Genomic DNA, 14,051 nt, shown 5'->3' on the forward strand with positions numbered 1-14,051 from the left:
ACACCTTTCCCACCTCCACCAACTGTGTTCCCGTCTCCGTGATTTCGGCCTCACGATCAACCCAGCCAAGTGCCAATTCGGGCTTGACTCTATCGATTTCCTCGGCCACAGAATCACCAGCGACGGAGCAACACCCCTACCTGCCAAGGTGGACGCTATCCGCCATTTTGCCCACCCTGACACAGTCAAAGGCCTACAGGAATTCCTGGGGATGGTCAACTTTTACCATCGGTTCATCCCTGCAGCAGCCCGTATCCTGCGCCCTTTGTTCTCGCTGATGGCTGGTAAGGGCAAGGACATCGCCTGGAACGACGAGGCTGCAGCTGCCTTTGTTAAGGCCAAGGACACCCTGGCAAATGCCACGATGCTTGTACACCCTAGGACAGACATCCCAACCGCCCTCACGGTGGACGCATCCAACACCGCGGTCGGTGGGGTACTGGAACAACTAATCGAAGGCAGTTGGCAACCCTTGGCATTTTTCTGCAGGCACCTTAGACCACCTGAACTGAAATACAGCGCTTTTGATCGGGAACTTCTAGCGCTGTACCTGGCAGTCTGGCATTTCCGGTACTTTTTGGAAGGCAGGCCTTTCACCGCCTTCACTGACTATAAGCCTTTGTCCTTCGCCTTCTCCAAAGCCTCTGATCCCTGGTCAGCTCGTCAGCAGAGACATTTGTCCTACATTTACGAATTCACAACGGATGTCCAACATGTCTCCCGGAAGGACAATGTCGTTGCTGACGCACTTTCCAGACCAACCATCCACAGCCTGTCCCTGGGTATCAACTACAAGGCCCTGGCTGACGCACAGCAAGCCGACGACCAACTGCCCAGCTACAAAACCGCAATCTTGGGCCTGCAAGATTTCTTAGTTGGTCCGGGTCAGCAGACCCTCCTTTGCGACATCGCAACAGGTCAACGCCACCCTATAGTTCCCGCAGCCTGGCGGAAACGCGTTTTCGATTCGATACATGGGTTGGCACACCCGTCCATCAGATCAACTGTCTGGCTGGTCGCCAGCAAGTTCATCTGGCATGGCCTGCGCAAACAGGTCAGGGAGTGGGCCAGGACTTGTCAGCACTGCCAGACATTGAAAATCCAACGACACACCAAGGTCCTGCCACAGCAGTTCGAGCCTACCCGTAGAAGGTTTGACCACATCCACGTCGACCTCGTAGGCCCTCTGCCGGTTTCAAGAGGGGCCCGGTACCTGCTTACCATCGTTGACTGGTTCACGAGTTGGCCAGAGGCAACCCCCCTATCTGACATCATGACTGATTCCTGTGCCTGGGCGCTGCTCACAACTTGGATCTCACGTTTTGGTGTTCCAGCCCACATCACTTCAGGCAGAGGCACCCAATTTACCTTCCGCCTCTGGTCTGCATTAGCAAACATGCTGGGGATGCAGCTGCACACCACCACGGCCTACCACCCTCAATCAAACGGGTTAGTGGAACGTTTCTACCGCCATCTGAAATCCGCCCTGATGGCCCGCCTGCAGGGTCCTAACTGGGTCGACGAACTGCCTTGGGTCCTGCTCGGCATACGCACTGCCCCCAAAGAAGACCTCCACGCTTCGTCAGCTGAACTCGTGTACGGTGCACCCCTGGTCGTCCCAGGGGATTTCATACCCTCCCTTCGGGACCAAGAGGAACAACCCATGGCAGTCCTGCAAAGACTGCGCGAGAGGCTTGGCAACTTGGCCCCAGTTCCCACTTCGCGGCACGGTCAAGCCCCGTCCTGTAAGCCCAAAGAACTACGAGACTGTAGGTTTGTTTTCGTTCACAGGGGCACACCTCGGGCACCGTTGCAACGACCATATGAGGGGCCGTTCCGAGTCATCAGGAATAATGGATCCACCTTTATTTTGGACATTGGGGGCAAGGAGCAGGTCTTCACGACGGACCGCCTCAAACCGGCCCATTTAAATCTACAACAACCAGTCGAGGTTCCAGCACCGTGACGCAGAGGCCGACCTCCTAAGCAGCGGCTAACACAGCCCACGGACCTTGGGGACCGTATCGCCGGTTCTGGAGCAGGGTTGTGTAGTGACTCACCGTCCGAGCAAGCGAACTGGCTCGGCGGTCGGGCTGTGCATCGTTGAAGCGGCGAGGCCCAAGATGGCGGTGGGCCTTCGTCTTCCCCGAGCGACAGGGAGAACACGCGCGCGGGAAAGGTTTGATGACGTGGTGTATACGTCATTGCCGTTTTGAGTAGGTGGGAACATGCTCTCTTAAAAGGCCCACGCAAGGCGGGAAAATAAACCAGTTCTGTCCTGAAACTCTACGACTAGTGTCTTGTGTTCATTCCGCGGTAGCAACTGCTACAATATGTTAGAATGTTAGAAGTAAAAATGTTAGATCTCAAACATTAACCCCAAAAACTAAACCCGAAGTGTGTGTGTGGCATATTCCCAAACTCCAAGTCCAGGAATAGTTCTCAAAGTTCAGTTCAGCAAGCCATAAGGTGAAACGTGAGCAAAGGCTTCTTCAAAGCCACTGTTGACTGAAGACAAAACGTAGAGAGAAAATAGAGAGTAATTACGAAATCCAAATGTTCCACGGTGGAACCCATACGACACCTCAGTGTCTACTCAGCAGTGACTACTCCATTGCTTTGTTCCAAAGCATCTGCCACCCTGAAAGGCATTCGAGACGTGGCCGTCCACACAAATACCTGTTTCCCACTACAGGTTAACAACAAAGTGGACTCCACTGGATTAATCCAAAAATCCATACGTGGATTGTAGTGACAGACACAGTTATTGTTTTTCATCCATCGATAGAGACTAGCAGGCTGATGTCTCTCTCTCTCTCTTCTTCTCTGACTGACTCCAACTGTCTGCTCCAAAAACGTCATTACATTCTTTATCTCCTGTTGTCGTCATCACGCCACACACACACACACACACACACACCCACACACACACACACACACACACACACACACACACACACACACACACACACCACTATGCTCTATCTTAAAGGGACATTCACCAATAGTAACCTAGTCTGTAACAGCTTCCCCTTTTCCTATCTTCAGTCCTGAAGAAGGGTCCTGACCCAAAAAGTTGACCGCCTGCTTTTCTCCACGTATACTGCCTGGTTTGCTGAGTGCCTCCAGCATCATCGTGTTTTTCGTCTAGATTCCAGCATCTGCAGTCCTTTGTTTCTCAAGTACTTAAAAGAGTTTTCAGGTTGTTGAGCAATGGGGAGGGAGCAGGACAGGTTGCATACGTTCTTGAGTAGACTTGACAGGCCAAATTGCTTCGTCCTGTGCTGTGACTTTGCTGTGATTCTGTGATGCACTATGAAGAAGCTTGGTGCAGTGGTTGGCACGCAGTGTGGGACCAGTCCTTTCCGGCATGGAACAGTGCCTGCCTCCATCGGCACACCTGCAGAACCAATCATATTGCAGCCTGCAATGCCTGATGTTTTAGGTTCCATTGCACCACAAGCAGCAAGGCTGCAACTCCTGAGCGCTGCAGTGGAAGCTCAGACTGGTCCCATACAGGCATTGCTCAGTGTTGAAGCTCAGAGAGATGATGGCACATCTCTTGAAACCACTGCTCAAACTTGCTTCCAGGGCACTTTACATAGAATGCAGAACATAGAACATATAACATAGAATTGTACAGCACACAAACAGACCCTTCAGCCCACCCTGTCTGCACCAACCATGATGCCAATCTAAACCAATCCCATCAACCTGCCATGGTCCATACCCCTCTATTCCATGCCTGTTCATGTCAAAATGCAACTTAAATGTTGCTATTGTATCTATTTCTGCAACCTCCCCAGCAGCACATTCCTGGCACCTACCACTCTGTGTAAAAAACTTGCCTCGCAAACCTCCTTTAAACTTTCCCCTCTCACCTTAAACCAATGCCCTCTAGTACTTGACATTTCCACCCTGGGAAAAAGACTCTGACAGTCTCCCCTATCTGTAGCTCTCATAATTTTATATACTTCTGTTGGGTCACCTCTCAGCCTCTGACGCTTCAGAGAAAACAATCCAAGTTTGCCCAAGCTCTCCTTACATCTGATACACTTCAAAGCAGGCAACATCCTGGTGAACCTCTTCTGCACCCTCTTCAAGGACTCTACATCATAGAATATAGAACACTACAGCACAGTACAGGCCCTTCGGCCCACAATGTTGTGCCGACATTTTATCCTGCTCTAAGATCTATCTAACCCTTCCTTCCCACATAGCCCCCTATTTTTTTTTATCATTCATGTGTCTATCTAAGAGCTTCTTAAATGTCCCTAATGTATTTGCCTCTACAACCTCTGTCGGCAGTGCGTTCCACGCACCCACCACTCTCTGTGTAAAAAACTTGCCCCTGACATCCCCCTTATACCTTCCTCCAATCACCTTAGAATTATGTCTCCTCATGTTAGCCATTGTCGCCCTGGGAAGAAGTTCCCAGGACATCCTTCCTATAGTGTGATGACTGGAAATGCACACAATGTTCCAAATGTGGCCTAACCATAGTTTTATACAGCTGCAACATGACTTCACAACTCTCATGCTCAATGCCCTGACTGAAGAAGGCAAGCATGCTCTATGCCTTCTTCACCACCCTATCCACTTGTGTTGTCACTTCCAGGGAGCTATGGACTTGCACCCCATGATCCCTGTGTACATCAATGCTCCAAGGGGTCCTGCCATTTACTGTACACTTTGCTCATGCACTTGACCTCCCAAAATGCATCACCTCACACTTGTCTGGATTAAAATCCATCTGCCATTACTCTGCCCAAATTTCCAACTGATCTTGATCCTACTGGATCCTTTGACAACCTTCCCATAATCCATGACTCCATCAATGTTTGTGTCATCTGCAAACTTATCAATTAGACCACCTATATTTTCATCCAAGTTATTAAGAAATGTTGTAAACAATGGAGGTCCCAGCAGTGATCCTTGCCGAACACAGACCTCCAGTCAGACAAATACCCCTCTACCATGGCTCTCTGTCTTCTGTGATGAAGCCAATATTGGATCCAATCGACCAACTCATCATGGCTTCTATATGACTCTGGACCAGCCTACCATGAGGGACCTTGTTAAAAGCTTTACTGAAATCCATGTAGAAAACATCCACTGCCCTATTCTCATCAATCATCTTCATCACTTCCTTAAATCAAAACATATTTGAGACCTCCCCTGAACAAAGCTATACTGACTATCCCTAAAAAGTCTGTGTTTTACCAATTGCGAGAAAATCCTGTCCCAGACAATCTCCTCCAATAATTTCCCTACTACTGATGTAAGACTTACCAGCCTATAATTTCCTGGTTTCTCCCTGTTGTCCTTCTTAAGCAAAGGAACAACATTGGCTATTCTACAGTCTTCTGCCACCACACCAGTGGCTAAAGAGGATACAAAGATCTCTGTCAAGACCCCAGAAATCTCCTCTCTTGCTTCCTCAGTATCCTAGGGAAGATCCCATCAGACCCTATGGAGTTATACACCATAATGTTTTTCAACTCATACAAAACCTCTTCTTTATTAATAACAACATGCCTGGGAATGTAAACATATCCCTCCCTAATCTCACCATCATCCCATGTCCTTCTGCTTGGTGAGTACTGATTCAAAGTGCACATTAAGGACCTCACCCACTTCCTCTGGCCCCAGGCATAAATTCTTTCCTTTGTCCTTGACTTTATCCTTTCCCTAGCCACCTTCTTGCTCCTGATATAATTGCCAATTCTCCTTAATCTTACATGCCAAAGTCACGTTTTGACCCCTTTTAGTCCATCTAATTTCTTGTATAAATTCTTTCCTGTTTCTTTTTTATTCCTCAAGGAACTTTTCCTGATTTCAGCTTCCTAAACCTTGCACGTTTCCTTATTCTTTCCAACCAAATTTGCATATCTCTTGTCATCCAAGGTTCCCGAACCTTGCCATCCTTATCTTTCATCCTTACAGGTCTGGAACGCTGATCAATTGGCCTTTAGAAAACTCCCACATGTCAGATGTGGATTTAACCTCAAACAGCTGCTCCCAATCTACTTTCTCCATTTCTTGCCAAATACCATTGTAATTAGCCTTCCCCCAATTTAGCACTTCCACCCGCATGTTATGGTACACAATTGCCTCAAGGTCACACTAGGAGAGGTGTGGTGACCCCTTAGAGTGTGAGCTTCCTGTACTTTTTCCTTAACACACCCTCCTGCTTCCAGTCCGACCATTACATCAGCACTCTTGCTGCAGCCTGGCAGCTAGCTGGACCAGAGCACTGGTGCACTGAGATGGTGTTATCTGCACTGGGGCTTTCTGGGTCATCCTACAAGGCCATCAGCAGTGTCCTCCAAATTCAGCCATATTGTAACCTCTTGAGGGACCATTAGGCAGAGACACTAAAGCAATACATGAAGATGATTATTTTAGAATGTGGTACAGATGGAGTTTAATCTGGACAAGTGTGAGGTGTTGCACTTTGGGAGATCAAATGTAAAGGGAAAGCGCACAGTTAATGGCAGGACCCTTAACAGCACTGAGTACAGAGGGATCTTGGGGTCCAAGTTCATAGTTCCTTGAAAGTAACTGCACAAGTTGATAGGGTGGTAAAGGAGGTGTATGGCATGCTTGCTTTTATTGGTTGAGGCACTGAGTTCAAGAGGCAGGAAATTATGTTGCAGGTTTATAAAACTCTGGTCAGGCCGCATCTGGGGTGCTGCATTCAATTCTGGTCTCCCCATTATAGGAAGGATGTGGAGACTTTGGAGAGGGTGCAGAAAACGTTTACCAGGATGCTGCCTAGATTAGAGGGCATGTGCTATAAGGGGAGGTTGGACAAACCAGGGTTGTTTTCTCTGGAACGGTGGAGGCTGAGGGGAGACCTGATAGAAGTTTATAAGTATGAGAGGCATGGATAGAGTAGACGGTTGGTATATCTTTCTAAGGTTCAACATCTCTAATACTAGGGGGCATGCATTGAAAGTGAGAGGGGGGTTAGTTCAAAGGAGATGTGCGGGGCAAGTTTTTGAGATTAGTGGGTGCCTGGAATGCGCTGCTAGGGGTAGTATTGGAGGCAGATACAACAGAGGCATTTAGGAGACTGTTAGATTGGCACAAGAATATGCAGAGACTGGAGGAGATGGACCATGTGCAGGCAGGGGGGATTATTTTAATTAGGCTTCATTAGCTTCACTGTGGGCCAAAGGACCCATTCCTGTGTTGTATTGTTCTATGTTCTATGCTCTGCATTCTAGATTATTTAATTTACAAATTTGGACGAGAAGGTGTATTTTAACTTTGGTTCGTGGTCATATTTGCGTCGTGGCTAAGCGAACAATATGGTGGTCAGTGACAGATGGAGTGCAGGAAAATGAGACTGGTGGTGATTGGTTTACACAGGTATCCTGGTTACTACTGATGCTCTTGAATTACTCACTCCTGTACGTCATAGGCAGAAAGGTGCTGTCCAGATTGTAGCCTCCTTGTCACCCCTTAGCAGAGGTACAAAAATAAAACAGAGACCTAGGTTTAAGGTAAATGGTGGAAGAAGTAGACAGAAGGTGAGGGGAAAGGTTTGCATCTTGAGGATGGTGGGGATCTGAAACTCACTGCTTGAAAGGGTGGTAGAGGCAACACCTCATCACATTTAAACACCACTTGGATGTTTATTGAAGAGCCTTCACTTGCAGGGCCATGGACCTCACGCCAGAAGGCGGGATTAGGCTGGGTAGCTCTTTACTGACTGACACAGGCTCAATGGGCCTCCTTCTGCGCTGCAAGTTCTCTACAGTCCTCAGAATGATTCTCTGACTCTTCAGCGAGGTGTTGAGAAATGGTGCTTTTATCTTCAACAGTAGCCTGAAAGGAAATAGATGCATATAGTTTCAGGGAGAGAGACACATTCTCTTCAACAACCCTGCGCCATGCACGAGGATGATTATAACCATGAAGCAGAAGCAGGACTAAACCTCTTGACCCCCCTCATGCCTGCTTTGCCGTTCAATAAGATCACGGCTAATCTTTTGCCTCTGTGTTACGTTCCTGCACCATCTCATTATCGCTGGCGTATTCATTTCTTGCCCCACCGCCAGCTCAGAGTTGTGGCAAACAGCTGAATTCAGCCATGCCTCCTTTGCTGGAACACTGATGTCAGGCATTAGTGTTTGATGAGCTTCAGGCAGGTGAACTACTCCCACAGGCTTGGCCTGGTGACGAGAGCTCTGCGTCAACTACTCCTCCCACTTCGATCCTCTTCCAGCAGCTGGTTCTCCTCTGCAGGGCTTCCCTTCATGTCAACTCCAAGGCCTACTTTCTACTCATTCTTCAAAGCAGCCGAAGCCTCAAATTCAGCAAAACTCTTTTACCACCGCATGTGGGAAAAGAAATGGAAGGTGGGTTTCTGAAGCAAAGATGAGGGTGAAAGAAATTTTATCAGGCAGACATAAAGAAAATATTCTGTAACCAGTGAAAATAAATTAGAATCATAGTGATATAACACTAAAAAATATGGCTGAAATGCAGAGCAGTAAAATCTACGAATGAAAGAAAAATATATTCCAATATTCCAGGGAAGGTGGGACCTGTTCCGAAGGGATGGTTTGCACCTGAACTGGAGGGGGACTAACATACTTGCGGGTAGGTTTGCGAGTGCTGCGCCGGGGGGGGGGGGGGGCGCGGGTTTAAACTAGATTTGCAGTGGGAGAGGAAACGGAGTGTTAGAGCAGATAGTGAGGTGGAGGAGGGAAATGGTCATGTGAGGACTGCAGGTAAAGACAGAAATCAAAGGTTTGTACATGATAGAAATGTTCTCAGGTGCATCTATTTCCCTCCTTCTCCAATACTGGTGCCAATGTCCCACGAATTCAAGCCCACTTCTCCCACACCAATCTTCAAGCCACTCATTTAACCCTCTGATCTGATTGACCCTGTGCCAATTTGCACACGGCTCAGGTAGCAATCCAGAGATTACTACCTTTTTGGTTCTGCTTTTTAATTTAGTCCCTAGCTGCTCAGATTCCCTCAGCAGAACCTCTTTCCTTGTTCTACCTATGTCGTTGGTACCCACATGGACCATGACAACTGGATCTTTCCCCTCCCATTCCAAATTCCTCTGTAGGTCAGATGAGATGTCCCGAACCTGGGCACAAGGCAGGCAACACAGCTTTCACATCTCTCAATCCTTCCGACAGAGAATTGTGTCTATTCCCCTGAATATACTATCCCCAATTACAACTACATTTCTCTTCTCTGCCCCCTCATGAATAGCTCACTGAACCACGGTGCCATGTTGCTCATCCTTCCTACAGCCCCCACTCTTATCCACACAAGGAGCAAGCAAGAATCTTAGACCTATTAGAAAAGCTCAAGGGCTGAGGCTCCTCCAGCACTACCTCTTGGATCCTCCTACCTGCCTCACTCACAGTCACACCATCTTGTCCCTGACCACAGACCGAATTTGAAGTAGTTAATCCAATGGATGTGACTGCCTCCTGAAACACAGCATCCAGGTAACTCTCCCTCTCCCTGATGCATCACAGTGTTTGAAGCTCAGATTCCGGGTCATCAACTTTGAGCCCGAGTTCCTCAGGCAACCAACACTTGCTGCAGATGTGGTCACCAGGAACCACAGTGGGGTCCACCAGCTCCCACATCGTGGAGCTGCAACACATCACCTGAGCCTGCATCCCTACTTTATTTAATTAGTTGTAAATTGGCATCTTTTTATTTAACTACTATAAAAATCCTTACCTGTTCTTACCTGCTATTCACCTGTGTTTCCTTGCCAAAGCCAAGTTACATTTTGAGATTTCAGGGCATCTGTCAGATGACTATTGTTAAACATCAGCAAAGAATGGTGATCAAGGAGGTTTCATTCTGCTCATTTCTGGATCACAGCCAAGAAGGTGACTGGTACGTACAACTAAACCAAATTCCGTGGTTGTAAATCCCTCGCTGTGACGTTCAAAAACTTTCCAGGTCAGGATTTAGCTGAAAAGGACAGCAAACAATTCACCCTATAGCACTGAGTCAGGCATGAATGCCTTGGGTGTGGGGCCAAATCTGATATTGGTCTGTCCGATTCTCTAACCTGAGGTCTTCCCTTGGTGCCCACGATCTTCTGGAACTCTCTTATACAGGGCAGCTTTGTTACCCTGGTACCTCAAGGTTGGAGTCCATGTTTGCATTGATACAACTAATGGGCTAAAATGGCATTTGTATAGGTTCACAAAAAGGAATAAATTTGCTGTTCTTTATGTGTTGGTAAAGATGCTTCCTTTCTTATTGAGACCTTCCCTTTGGGTATGAGCAACTTACCTCCTGCTAAATATGATCCACTTTTAACATCCATCTAGCACATCCTGTCCTCACATTTAAGAGACAGGTATGATGTTTATACATTGTTACCCATACAATAGATGGCCTCTCTATGAATTAGGAGCCTAGAGATTTTACAGTGCCATTGAAGGCGCACTGTAGGGCTGCAAAGCACGCAAAGGAAAGTGCACCATCTGGAGCGAGTTAGGGTCTGGGGAGTTGGTTTAGAGAGATAGTGGAGATGAGAGGTGGGTGTGATGAGTTAGCCATAGTGATGTGGGTAGAGGGAATGTGCCAAGGAGTGGGATTCTAGATTGATGCAAAGCAATCCTGGAATGGTCATTTTTGCATTTCATTTTCTAAAATTCTATTTTCCATTATGTAGCATGGAAATAAACAGAACCATGCAATCAAATCTTGAGGCCATCATTTTGCTGCATGGTTTTGCTCCTTTTATTTGACTGAACTGTCTTGAGGTTCTAGAAACAGAAACAATTAACAGACACAACTTCAATCTGAATATTTATTTGGATGAATTAACTGCCATGTTCTAATTAAAAGGCAACATGGTTTTGGCGATGATTTTCCCAAACTGCACTCACATTGGTTTAGGCCTGGGATCAGGAGTTCCTTGCATTCCTCATTATGAGCAACATCTCTTTTCCACGATAAATATGTTTAAAATCTATTGGGCATTTCTTTGGCAGGTAATTGGCAAATAACCAACGTAAAGAATGACACCGTATGCTGACTAAAGGCCCCCGTCAGCACCTGTGAAAAAAGCACGGCATGCCTGGTCATACTGTGAAGCTCAGCCTTTGCGAGACCGATTGCTGCAGAACCGTGGCCCTCTGTCAAGCAGCATGTTACCTAGCCTGAGATGGTCTCTAGTATTGATCTGCGTCAGAGCTGTGTATGTCATGGGATACAGTTCGGCAATCCCTGAAAACAGTAAGTTAAACGCATCTTCCAGAGAGAAGTTAGATACAGCAAGAGAAGTTAACAAAATTGCTCATTGCATTTTCTTTCTACAAGACAGGATATTGAGAAATGACTCTCTGGAGAAGGGATTTGCTTATTCAACAAAAGCAATAGCAAAGAACCTCACAGGCACCTTGCCACTAGTGAAAGGCTTTGTTGCTACAGCTGTTGCTGTGATTTGTTTTGGCAGTAATTTTGTTCCAGTGAAGAAAATTGATACAGGAGATGGTAAGTTCCTTGTTTTACTTGTTTTAGGCTTGTAATGACTTGAAGCCTCCAATTGACAGCCTGTTGTTTGCTAGCAAAACTGAGGCTACAATATATTTTTATGTCCATCAGCCTTTACAATGTGCTTGTTCTATGCCAAAGCAATTAAACAGTTACCGTTTCACGGAACACCTGCGCTCTGTCCATAACGGCGACCTGCATCTCCCCATTATCAGTCACTTCAACTCCCCCTCCCACACTATCACTGATATGTCAGTCCTCGGCCTCCTCCGCTGCCAGGAGAATTCCAAGCTCAAGCTGGAGGAACAACACCTCATTTTCTGTTTTGGAACCTTACAGCCTAATGGCATGAAAATAGAATTCTCCCACTTTAAGTAATCCCCACCCCCCTTCCCCACAAACCTCCCCTCCACCATGTTTCTTCACTTCTCCCCTTTTCTAGCATCTTTTTTTCTACCTTTTTTTCCTTTCCCTCCTTACCTTTGACCCATCCTCCGGTGGACCTGTCTCCCTTCCTTCCTCGCACCTGCCTATCACTATCTCTTACCTGCATCTACCTATCACCACCTTGTGCCCACCCCGCCTCCCCTCTTTTGTCCACCTATCACTGCTCTGCTTTTCCTTCCTATATATTGGGCTTCCCCTTTTCCTATCTTCAGTCCTGAAGAAGGGTCCTGACCCAAAACGTTGACCGCCTGCTTTTCTCCACGGATGCAGCCTGGCCTGCTGAGTCCCTCCAGCATCATCGTGTTTTTCATTTAGGTTCCAGCATCTGCAGTCTTTTGTTTCTCTAAAATGTTTTATTTCTGTGCACATAAGATTTGCTTCATGTTATCACTTTCGTGGTGCTATTTCTTTATTCACATTAATGTGCCGAAATATTGCCTCTGTCTTTTCCAATAGAAGATGTGGCAGCATGTTTCTCCAGTTCTTCCACCACTTCTGTAAGACAAAGGCTCTTAAAATTTTCTGGAGCAACAAACAAGATGCTGGAGGGACTCAGCGGGTCAGGCAGCATCTGTGGAGGGTAATGGACAACCAACGTTTCGGGTTGAGACCCTTCATCTGGACTGAAAGATAGAGGAGAGATTGCCAGTATAAAGAGGTGAGGGAAGGGATGGAGCAAGAGCTGGCAAGGGATGGATCCTGGTGAGGAGGGGTGAGAGGCAGATGGAGGAGGGAAGAGTGGAAATAACGACAAAGGCTACTTATCACCCTGCTCATCTGGATCCATCTATTAGTTGCCAGCTCTTGCCCCATCCCTTCCCCTCACCTCTTTATACTGGCCGATCTCCCCTCTATCTTTCAGATGAAGGGTCTCAACCCGAAAGTTCAACCGTCTATTTCCTCCACACATGCTGCCTGACCTTCTAGTTCCTCCAGCACCTTGGTTGTTGTTCCAAATTCCAGCATTTGCCGTCTCTTTTGGCTCCATTAAACTTTTCTGCATCATAGCCCATCAACAGTCACACAACGCCTTCAAGACGCACCATAGCTTCAACTACAATCAACTTCCCAGCAACCTATTATTTTTACTGGCTGTTTTGCAAGTTTCTATGGTTTAATTACTCACAGATAATATGATCAATTACTCAGCATTTTAGATGCATTCAGTGTAAAAAGAAACAAAAACTTGGGGCTTGAGTGTGTTTTGGATAGAGATAACTATTATAATTTGAAACTCTAAATAGTGTGAATCATGGAGCACTGTAATACTGTAATAATGTGATGCTGTAATCACTGAATAAACCTCCTGTGGAAAAGGAAAAATAGGAAAATACTTTGTCTTTGAAAAGGGGGGGAGTGGAGTCTAAAGAGGCAGAGAGAATGTGTTACACTGTAAGTACAGTTTATCCAGCAATATTCATGATCCATTTGAGGGCATCTTACATTTGTTGACAAGGCTGTGTGTGAGAGAGAGAGAGAGAGAGAGAAGGAGAAAACATTTGGATTGACTACTAAGGAGCTGCACTTGATTTTAAGGGCACAGTAACTTTAAAGTGAAATGATAGCAAGGAAGATAAAGTGCAAATAATAGAACATACTGAGAGTAAAAGTGCAGGAAGCTTGAGTACTGTTTTGTTGCAAAAGAAGGAAAGTGGCCACTTTATTGCACTCAAAAATCTGAAAAGGTAATTCAGGAGTTTTTGAATTGTGCACTGAGAGACAGGTTCATGTATGGTCAAGGAGATAAAGTTGTAAGTCATAAAAAGCCTGCATTTGATTAGGTGTTTTGAATGAAATCATCCATGGAGATGGCATCCAAGAATTCTACAGAGTTCTGTCCTGTGCCAGCCACACTGTGACAGAAGCTCACAGTTCAGAAATACCAACAGCATCATGTGACTGCAAATGGCACAGTTATTGTCTTTGCCACATATTGTAGAGTCTAAATGCTACACCTTCCAGAAGAAAGAACAAAGAGCAATGGCTTTTAAAATGGAACCTAAAATAACAGGAGGAGTATTGTCTCAAATGTATTTTCACGAAGAGCATGTTTCCCATAAAAATTTACACGAGGGGAATCTGCACAATGTTACAACTGCTGT

The 14,051-nt window shown here is 46.4% G+C and overlaps 1 protein-coding gene across 1 annotated transcript in view; it reads left to right on the forward strand.

Annotated features, from left to right (window-relative positions):
* The first annotated feature begins 9,829 nt into the window (after positions 1–9,829).
* LOC127584063 (transmembrane protein 144-like) overlaps positions 9,830–14,051 on the forward strand; it is an 82,830-nt gene continuing 78,608 nt past the window's right edge. The window contains exons 1-2 of the mRNA XM_052040610.1: positions 9,830–9,888; positions 11,333–11,502. Coding sequence (XP_051896570.1) covers positions 9,830–9,888; positions 11,333–11,502 — 229 coding nt within the window. The remainder of the gene's footprint in view (positions 9,889–11,332; positions 11,503–14,051) is intronic.

The sequence above is a fragment of the Pristis pectinata genome, chromosome 2, assembly GCF_009764475.1.
Source record: "Pristis pectinata isolate sPriPec2 chromosome 2, sPriPec2.1.pri, whole genome shotgun sequence".
NCBI lineage: Eukaryota > Metazoa > Chordata > Chondrichthyes > Rhinopristiformes > Pristidae > Pristis > Pristis pectinata.